Source organism: Corylus avellana, chromosome ca6 (assembly GCF_901000735.1).
Source record: "Corylus avellana chromosome ca6, CavTom2PMs-1.0".
Classification (NCBI taxonomy): Eukaryota; Viridiplantae; Streptophyta; class Magnoliopsida; order Fagales; family Betulaceae; genus Corylus; species Corylus avellana.
Window position 1 is genome coordinate 28879430 of NC_081546.1, and position 11258 is coordinate 28890687.

The window sequence follows — 11258 nt, forward strand, 5'->3', positions numbered from 1 at the left end:
GAACTCATAGCTATCATGCAATTGATCAATCAAGGGAGGAAGAAGTGTCAACATGTTCAGTAATCAAGCATGGAAAATGTTATGAACTTTTGTGTTGTATTGTCGATATCATTTTACAATATGAAAGCTTTCATTTATTATGACTCATGCACGTGATGCATGCATCGTGACAATGTAGCTAGCTAGCCCCTTAAAAGAATAGAGAAGTGATACATTTTTCAAATTCTTTTTCTCTAAAAGTTAGTTCCCAAATGATGTGTTACCATCATACGAAATATATTATTTTAAGAAATGTGTCACCAACTCATAGAATGGTGACACATCATTTGGAAACCAACTTTTAAAGAAAAAATTTGAAAAATATAACATTTCTAAAAAAAAAAAAACATAATAATAATGGTTTGGATAGAAATTGCCTTTCAAAAACCAATTTGTAAAAAGTTTCTATCCGGCTTGGATTTAATTACCTACTACTATTACTAATGGGATGGAATGAAGCTACGTATAGATCATGTTAAGAATATTATGTTAGGGTAATTTACTTGTTATTTACTTCCTTAGGTATTATTAGTCTACTAGGTTTACCTTTCCTTAGTCTACTAGGTTACTTGCCTCTCTATAAATAGAGGCCTCTGTATTCATTATCATAATAGAATATCAATACAATGTAGTCCATTGTGTGCTTCCGCCTCCACGCACCTCCACCCATGTCGGATCTTCGTGGTTTTTGCTCCGTTTGGTAGATCCATCGCCGGTGATCCCAAATCCATCGAGATTGCCGCCATTGGAGTATCAATGCTCCTCCACGCTCCGGCAAGGGCTTCTGTGCCTAGGCTTCACCCGTCCACGCGTGGGCAATCAACCCTCCTAGCTCGTGCAGCACACACACCTCACGCGGCCACCATTCATGGCGCGTGCATCACATGCGCCAACACTTCTCCTCTCTCCTCAGCTCCCACGTGTCCTCTAGAGGTGCCGCTACGTCAGCCCATGTTCCTCTGCCATGTGTCGGCTTTGAAAAAAAAAATTCAATATGATCCGGATCCAACCATTTTCGGCCCGATCCGAAACCAGTTCTAACCGGGTCATCGGGCTAAAATCGGATCTCCACAACCCGGTCCAATACCGGTTCCTAAATCAAGTCATTGGGTCAAGCTCTCTTCAACCCGATTCAAAACCAGTTCCAACAACTTCATCGGGCTCAAATAGGATCTCCCCAACCCGGTCCAATACTGGTTCCTAAACTAGGTCACTGGGTCAAGCTCTCCAAACCGGTCCAAATTTGTCAACCTGATCCATCGTGTTAGACCTGGTTCACATAATTTTCAGGTCAACCATTTTAATGGTCCATGGGTTTTCTTGCTAAAATATTGGCCCTTTTAACCGGCCCAATTTCTTCAAGCCTTTAAGCCTAAATTTTGGAATGGATCCAAGGCTTCAGCCCATCCAATAGCCACTCTCAGCCACAAGCTGCCAGTGCTAGCTGCCGTGTACTACCTCTGGCCTCCCAACTCCGGCCACCTCCGACGAGTTTTCTGGCGGAGCTTAAAAAAAAATCCCTTATGTTTCCCAAACCTTGAGTTTGAGGGGGGATATTTGAGTATTGAGAAATCACTCGGATCCAATATTTTCAACCCAACGGGTTAGAACCGGGTTCTACTGTCGCCAACCTCTGTGCACTGCCTCTGGCCGCCCAACTCCAGCCATCACTCCGGCAACTCTTTTGGCACAAGCAACTTTTTCGGCAGATTCATTTTTCTTTTTCTTTTCTTTTACCCAAACTCAAGTTTACACATTGAGTTTGAGGGGGGATGTTAAGAATATTATGTTAGGGTTATTTACTTGTTATTTAGTTCCTTAGGTATTATTAGTCTGCTAGACTTACCTTTCCTTAGTCTACTAGGTTACTTGCCTCTCTATTTAGGCAGGTAACCTAGTAGACAAAAGAAATGTAAACCTAGTAGACTAATAATACCTAAGGAAGTAAATAACAAGTAAATGATCCTAACATAATATTCTTAACAGATCAAATAGTCAAAAGGATATATAGAAAAATTATAGATTAAAAGAAAGATAACAGTAATTAACCGATCGAGCTGAGATCGAAGATCGTGTTCTTTTTCAAGAAATTTCAAATGGGCATTTGTTTTAATTAGCAGCATTTGGTTATCCATTTTTCTGCTTTCCGAATGTTTTATTCCACAACTCCAAGTTAGAAAGCACGGCCATAGAATCAGCCAAATGATCTTTTGTTGGATCTCTTCATCCCATGACTGTTGGAGTTAACGGTAGAAAAAGACAAGATCATGTGGTTGGTGTCCTAGAAAATGAACATGGTAGCTGTAGTAGATTAATTGTCAAAAGGAATTTAATTTAAAATATTTTTGGGTTACCATCGTGTGCTCCTTCAATCATATTGGATAGATTGTCGGTAGCTTCCTTATTGTTTGATCTAGTTAGTTTTTAGATCTAGATCTAGATCTAGTTCTTCATACTCAGATTTACTTGTCTCGGCCGGCTTCTCCACTTTCCATTGCTTCTACGCCAATCAACCAACGAAGTCTCGTGTGAGGGAGCGTGTTTCTCACACACCAAGTTGTGTCTTCCTGGGGATGTTTACGATGTCGTGCTCTTTCGTTGCTACTTTTGGGGGTTTTGTTGTTTTTAGCTTTTTACTTTGATTTATTTTTTGTTCCTTTTGTCCTGGCTTTTGGGTTGAGGACGTGAGTTGACTCTTGACCTTTGGGCCGAACAGGATTAGATAGGTGTGGGGGATTATCTCTCATGGCTGGAAAATAAGTTTTGAGAATTTGGGCTACCCATGTATTAGATCTAGTATGTCTGGAGCAGATCTGTTTCATAACTAAAGTTCTACATGGGTTAGCGGAAGCTGATCATAGATAGGATTTGATTGTAAGAATTTTCTAATTGTATCTATGACTTTGTAATTTCATAGTATTTGGCTATGTTTTATCAGAGTTTTATGCTTTGTAATGTAAGAGTTTTTATGCTCTTGATATTTTATCAATGAACTGTGAAAGATTCCCGTTTAAAAAAAATAAATAAATTAAATTAAATTAAATTAAATTTTCCTCTAATTATAGTGCCTTGTTGAGGAAGCTAAGGTTGCTCTCTTAGCAATCAATCAATTAAGGAAGACTTAAAAAAAAAAAATCAATTAAGGAAGCAACCACCATAAATAATGTGATTGGCAAATTAATTTCATCACCAAAGATGCGATTACTCTGGATTTAATGATACATAAAGACAACATCTTGATTTAAAAATTGATTTAATTATACATTTGGTCTGTAATAACCAGAACCATGCACACACTTTTATTTTGTTTGTGTGAATGTAATTATGAGACATCTATATTTATTAAACTATATTAGTAAATATTATTGTATGCACGTTTCAAAATGGTTATTAAAAGCAGTATAGATGGCTCCAAGGTTGAGAGCCTCAATTACATAAATTTTAGGTTAACTCATAGTCAATAGGATTTAGGGACGCCTGAATGAGCGACTCTATGTAGTTCTGGCAGTTCTGCCCAATAGGGGACATAATTGGTCAGTTAAATCCAAATAAAAAACTGACAAGGTACAAGTATTACAACTTATATAAATGTAAAGTCCATTAAAGGGCATTATGATGAGATTGTAATATAATATATATTCTCTAGGAGTGTAAAAGACGCTGGTAAGGTATATCAAGGAAAACCTCAAGAAGTACTTGATCGAAAATTCAATGCATGTTGACGCATGGACTTATGTATGGCTGAGTCGTCTATATGGAATGGGTGTGGACTATATATATTCCCAACCATGGATAATTAGATTTACACGTACATGAACTTATGTATGGCCGAAGTTGTCTCTATGGAATGGGCCGGGTGTGGACTATATTCCCAACCATGGATAATTAGATTGACATGTGGACTTATGTATGGCTAAAGTCGTCTTTATGGAATGTGTGTGGACTATATTCGCAACCATGGATAATTGATGCCATTCGCTTAAAAGATTGCAAAATAAAGTCATCCCTAATATGCTATTGGTAAGAATGCATGCGGTAAAGGATGCAGTCAAATAAGATGACAAAAGCATATGCACAACGGAGCCATGTCATGATTTAGCACCAATGTGTAGGTTTTAAAGATGAGAGTTGGTATGGGGCAAAATTTGTTGGTATAACCAAAGTAATCCTGATCAATAGCAGTTTATCACCAAATGTTATAGTGTATGTGATCAAATGGGAGATAATGATGTAAGGATGTTTATGCCATAATAAGTGTGGACATAATCCCCATGGAAGGTGATAACTTTCAAGGAGGTTATTTTGAAAAGAGAAACAATGCAACTATTCATCGAGAGCTGCATTGCACTCTATAAATAGAGTGTGAATCAGAACAGTTTAAATACATTGTTACATTGTTGCATTTTGGAATTTTCTTTCTCTTTGTCCTCCATCGGATTTACACCCTAATGGGAATAAATCATTTCATGATCAACAGATCGTTCCATAATATTTCCATACAAATAGCACAACATGTCTTATTATTGGCCTTAGATAATACAATAAAAAACTTCATACAACATATCGGATTTTGGCCTTAATACAAGCTTCTATGTTACAAAGAACACATACATGGCCTTATTGTTAATAATACAATACAAACTTCATACAACATATATGACTTTTGGCCTTAATACAAGCTTCTATGTTACAAAGAACACATACGTGGCCTTATTGTTGATAATACAAGCTTCACACAACATATATTGACTTTTGCCTTAATACAAGCTTCTATGTTACAAATAACACATCAGCCTTATTGTTGATAATACAAGCTTCACACGACGACATATACGTACGATTATTGTTCATAATTAATCCAAGAGCTTCGATCTAGACTCTTCTTGCCCCGGCCTGCTCATCCCATTTTTGGGAAGCTGCGTCAACAGTAAGAATTACACGTTAGACGTCAAAACAATGAAGACCAAATGCGCTTACCAAAATTTTAAATGCAGGATGGGAGTTGGAATAAATATATTCAATATTCGTGATATATTGGCTCAAAGAAGTAATTGATTTAATATGTAGGTATTGATTTTTGTGAAGAAAAAAAAAAGATAAGATATTTTTTTCTTTTTTTTTCTTTTTTTGAAGAAATGAAAATAAGAGTAGGAGCAGGTTAAACACGTTTGCCAAACCGAGCCAATGCATTGAATTTATGCTAACCTGTTCGCGAAAGAGTCCAATCAACGTCGTCGGCGCACACATGCCACGCAAAGTAACCACGCAGTTTCTTTCGCTTGAAATAAGCAATCTTTGTGGTGATACTTTCCTTATCATCATAACCAATCCAGCTGTCGCCGCCATAGCCATAATTCGTAACAAAATCTTGGTTGAACTGGCGATTGAAGTTGGGTTTGGTTGTGACATCTCGATAAGATATGTACCCATCTCCTTCTCCTTTCGCCGATCCTTTGGCCAGGTCAAATAAATCGTGGTTAACAGGATCTTCCAGTAACCATTCGTAGCCAACAAATGGAAGGCCGATGACTAATTTGTCTGCTGGCACTGCCTTAAGCCACTCGGTGATGCCGGTTTCCACGCTTTTAAAGTCTACATCGTTTGGCGGTAACGCTGCATTGTGCAACGCAGCAGGTGGTGCAGTATAGCTCGGACTCGACAAGGCGTTATAGAAGTCATATGCCCGTACGTTGATCCAATCCAAGTGGGTTTTAATAGCGTTAGCGGGATAGCTCGCCGAAATCGAATCCGAGCTATCGATATGTGGCTTGTGAGAGACCGTTGCGGTTAGAAGCAACGGTTCCTTGTTCTCGGCAGCCGCATCCGCAGTTACGGCTTCGTGCCACTTACGGAAGAACGTGGCAAGGTTTTGCATGTCGTTGGCCGTGGGTTGGTACTTCCAGCAGGGCCAGCTGAGGTGGAGGCCATCGAAGTTGTTCTCCCTGGCTTGTTGTATGGAGGACTGTATGAACGCATCACGGTTTCCTTCGTTTCTAATAATTGAAACAAAAGTTGCAGGATCAGAGTCTACTCCACCTATGGAGATAAGGGTTTTTATTGTGCTCTTCCTTTGCCTCGCGGCATCGGTGAAGCTTGCGAACGTGTCCCGGTACTGGTCAGGGATGGTGACTTTGTAGTTGGTTCCGGAGATCTCGGCATAGGCACAAAAAAGATGGGTGAAATAGATGGAAGCGTTGCAATTCGAGATACTAATTTGTTCGGCTTGCCTGCAGTACCAGAATCCGGCTTTCACGACGGGAAGATGACGAGTACCAGTCGAAGAAGCCATTGAAATTTGAAGGGAAACTAGGCAAGCTTAGGCAGTGTATTACCAACTCTTGCTTTGCGAGCTGTATATCAGATATTGCTTGCTTGGTGCTTTTCAGAAGAGGAGCGAGCATGCGTATATATAATATCTAGCCTCCGGCATTACATCATGGCTAATTAATGTGGCTGACGCCTGATGCCTGCCGCCTGACGCCACGCTTCCTAGTGTGCATGACGTGCTTGAGACGAAATAAGACGGGCCTTGGATCAACTATCCATATTCTTCCCATTACATTTATTTAAATTTTAACCGTCGCTGGTTTCTAATTTAATTAGACGGTGGAGATTTTGCCATATATATATATATATATATATATATAAACATTTAGCACTTCATTCTTTATTAAATTATTAACATCATTATTTATAATTTTAAGAAGTGATAAACATTAATCTAAACAATTATCAAGTAGTAAATATTGTTGCCGCCACAAAATCCCCACCATTTAATTTGAAAACAATTTTTGTATATATATATATAACGTGAATGACTAGAGGAGAAATACAGTTGTTGAATTCTAGTTGGTTTATGCAGAAATAAAATATTTTTTATTTTTTATTTTTAAAAAGAGAATAGCTTCTATAAAGACGTGATATAAACCAAGTTTTTTTTTATTATTCTTTGGTAACAATAAGCCAAGCTTATGCATAAGCTCTTTAATTTATTTGTTTGGAATTGTGTTTGAGAAATAGAATTTTTAAGTTTCTCAAAAGAATTTCCGTATAAAGTTTCATTTTGCTTTTGCTAAAGTTTCATATTTTTAAGCTTTTTGGACCATTAAAAGCGTTTTTAGTTTTTTTTACCAAACAAGCTTTTTGGACCATTAAAAGCGTTTTTAGTTTTTTTACCAAACAAGTACTTTTTTCTTTAAATAAACTTTCTGATTGTTAAAAGTACTTTCAAGCCTATCAAACGCAATCCCAGATAAACCCTTAATCTCCACCGTTAAAGTGACACGTTTTCATACCAAAAACGTTGGGTAGGGGTCTAGGTCTTTGGTACACAAACAGTGACACCCAAATTTGTCATCACACAAAGAATAACTACAGGACATTCCACAATATTGGATTAATTAAGTTTTAACCGGTTCCTAGGGAGTATTGGGCACTTGGAGGACTCATTCACCTGGACATATATAGCCAAGATAGTAGAAAATCATATATGTGGATCAATATAAAACTAAATGTAGCCTTATTAAGTGTTATCAATTAATGTCCCCAAGCGGTAGCTCAATCAGCTGGGACCACGCGTAATGAAGCAGAGGTCACTAATTAGAATCCTCCTCTTATGCAGATATGTAAAAAAAAAAAAAGTTGTTACCAATTAATGGTAAAGCTGAAATGATGGTTATAGTTCATGGTTATTGGTTAAAACCACTAACCGTAACCGCCTACGCTGCCAATCGATGGTTAGCAGTTAATAACCCTAATAACCACTAACAACTTTTTAAAATAAAAAATAAAAACGAATTTCTTTTTTCCAAAAAAAAAACCAAAACAACATTGTTTCTATGGTAATACGATAATACTCTACTACATACGATATCGTTTCTTCTAGATTTATATATATATAGGCAATTAGCGGTTAGTGCGTTTAGTGGGTAGTTAATAACGTCTTGCCTTTTCACCCCAAACCAACAGTGGATACAAGATTACCACCTAGTGGCGGTAGTCCACTGGTCTCAATGAAATCTCCAAAGAGATTGGGTACGTACTATGGCATGTGTTCGACCCTCTACATTATAGAATCACTCACACAAGCCTGATTAGTATTAGCCACATTAATTTCTACTAATGTCCTAGTGGAACTGAATCATACTATGACTTAATTGGTCTTGATAGAGCGTTTGCGGTCCTCGCCATCTAGGCCCCTCTTGAGCAGTTCCCAACGAATACGTGCTAACATAGTCACGCTCAAGTACTGTAACCACAATTAGTTGCCCCCTTTTGCCTTTAAAAAAAAAAAAAAAAGATTGATACAAGCTTTAAGATTGAATCACCTCAAATCTCTTATCTCACTGTCTCTCTTTATTTTAACCTTTCAAATTTTACATTTAATACTTTTACAACAATGTTGACGAGGTTTTTGTGTGAGCCATTTAATTATTATTAATAGATAACTGAGATTAGAAAAAAAAAATTTATAATTTTCTTTTCCAAAAATAGGCTATTGTACAGTCCATCCCTTTTTACAATATCAGGTAAAAACATTAATATATACATTTAGTGTGTTGTTAATGCTGTGGAGTAATGTTCAACTGCATATAGGTGGCTTGCCAATTGATGGGTGCCCGACCCCCTCACTATTACACCTACTATATATTTGGACTCATTCAATTGTCTATGTGTATTTAACAATGAAAAGCTCTAACAACCAAAAGCTTGGCTGGACATATACTAACTATCATGCAATTGAAGGGATGAAGATGTATATATTTGGACTCATTCAATTGTCTATGCGTATTTAACAATGAAAAGCTCTAACAACCAAAAGCTTGGCTGGACATATACTAACTATCATGCAATTGAAGGGATGAAGATGTTTCGACATCGTTAGTAATGAAGCATTGCCAATGATATGGACTTTAAATTTGTTGTATTGTCCACATGATAGTCGATATCATATACAACATCACGAGAGCCCATGACATGGACTTTAGTTGTTTGTCTTAGTTCAATTGCATGTAGCTGGCTTGCCAATTGATGGGCGCCCAGCCCCCTCATTATTACGTATTTAACAATGAAAACCTCTAACAACCAAAAGCTTGGGCAGACATATATATACTAGGGAAAAATATATTTAGTCCATAGGTTTTTATCTGATTTGGATTTAGTCATTAGGTTTTCAATTTCAAGAATAAAGCCCTTAGGTTTTGTTCAAGTTTAAAATAGGTCAATTTATCACTTTACCGTCAAAATTAACAATTTGTTATCTACCACATGTGTCTCATTTGACATGGCAACGTCCATTTCAATACCTCAATGCAATTCCATGCCAATGGAACGAAAGTCTTTGGTTAATGTGAGTTTTTTTTTTAAGGTTCCTAGGTTTTGTGTTTCTTAAAGTTTTATTTGTTAAATCGATGAATTTTTTTTGGCTATTTTGTTTTTTTTTTTTTTAATTTTTTTATAAATGACTTAACATTTGTTGATGTGGTGTTGCAATGGAGTATTTATGACGTGTCAAATGAGATATGTGGCAAATGACAAGCTATTAACTTTGACGGTAAAGTAAAGATTGACCTATTTTAAACTTGGGCAAAACTTAAGGACTATATCCTTAAAATTGAAAACTCAAAGATTAAAATCAAATCAAATGAAAACCTAAGTGATAGATATGATATTTCCCTATTTGCAAGATATCATGCCATTGAAGGGAGGAAGATGTTTCGACATCTTTAGTAATGATGTGATGCAAGTGTTACGGACTTTTGTTATATTGTCTACACAACAGTCAATATCATTTACAATATGAAAGGTATTCCTTAATTATTCCATCTCATGCAAGCTATGGCTATAATTTATCGTTTCAAACACATATCATTTATTGTGCATGCATCATCATCATCAAACGCCACTTGCACAATGATGCACGTATAGGGGTGTTAAATGAGCAAGCCGTTCGTGAGAAAGCTCGGGATCGGCTCGTATAAGCTCGGCTTGTGCTCGACTCGATTATGAAATGAAGCGTTTTGTGAACATAAATACTAGCTCGAATATTAAACGAAGCAATCTCGGCTCGGCTAAACTAGATTAGGCTCGTGAGCAACTCGTATAAGGCTCAAATTAGTAATTGTTCACATATTTGCTCATATTAATATTAAAAATTGATGATTTTTTTTCCTAATAGCATCATTTTATTATAAAAATGATGCATATCCTCTCTCTTCGAAACCAGGTGTCTTACTGTCTTAACTCAGGCTCCATATTCTGCTAGCCAAGCTAAGCAAATACTCATATCTAAGTTGGTTTCTTGAACAATTTAAAAGTACTTGAAGTTTAAATTTATAATAAAAAAATAAATTAAATATAAGAGCCAACTCGAAATAGAGACTTTTCACACGCTGTTGTTATATATAGCTGGGCTTGCCAATGGTTGGGTGTCCCCTCATTACTACAATTACTATATATATATCCCAAGCTTTTGGTTGTTAAAACTTTTGAAGATTGAATGAGTAAATATATATATATATATATATATACTCATTCAATCTTCAAAAGTTTTAACAACCAAAAGCTTGGGCGGACATATATATAGTAGCTATCATGCAATTGAAGGGGGAAGACGTTTCAACATCTTAATTAATAATGAATTAAGCATTTGCAAATGTTATGGAGTACTCCACACAACAGTCGGATATCATTTAGGGTATGAAAAGTACTTCTTTCATCATTCCATTTCATGCATTAATGGCAATGTTATGTTATGGACTACAATTTTTTGTTTCAACGTACAAGAGCTAGCCCATATCATTTATTATGCATAATCATCAAATTAAAGCCCCTTGCACGTAATGCACACATCCTACGTGGAATTGCCAAAGGAACTTAAGGCGATAACCTGCGTGTGGCTCACTTCCATTGTAATTAATGATTGGGACTCTTGTGTATGACATGCAAAGAGTAGCACCTCTCATAATGGACCCTAGCTTCTACGTGTGAACTATATATACAGCAAAAGTTCAAACATTTATTATTATTATTTTTTTTTACATGTCCACACAAGACAAGGAGAGAGATTTAAACTACTGACCTCCACTTCATAAGGCGTGGTCTTCATCAGATTGAACTACCGCTTGAAGACCACAACATTTACTAAAGATATTCAAATGTCTTCCTCCTTCAACTGCATGATATTGTTTGCCCGCACAAGAGAGTTGTTATAAGTTTTG

General features: G+C 36.7%; 1 protein-coding gene across 1 annotated transcript; it reads right to left on the bottom strand.

The window, feature by feature from the left end:
- Positions 1-4530: 4530 nt before the first annotated feature.
- LOC132184825 (class V chitinase-like) lies at positions 4531-6405 on the bottom strand. Its single transcript, XM_059598599.1, has 2 exons — positions 5245-6405; positions 4531-4955 (listed from the first exon to the last, which is right to left on the bottom strand). Exons 1-2 carry the CDS (start codon positions 6326-6328, stop codon positions 4912-4914), a joined length of 1128 nt encoding a protein of 375 aa, XP_059454582.1. The 5' UTR covers positions 6329-6405; the 3' UTR covers positions 4531-4911.
- Positions 6406-11258: the final 4853 nt, after the last annotated feature.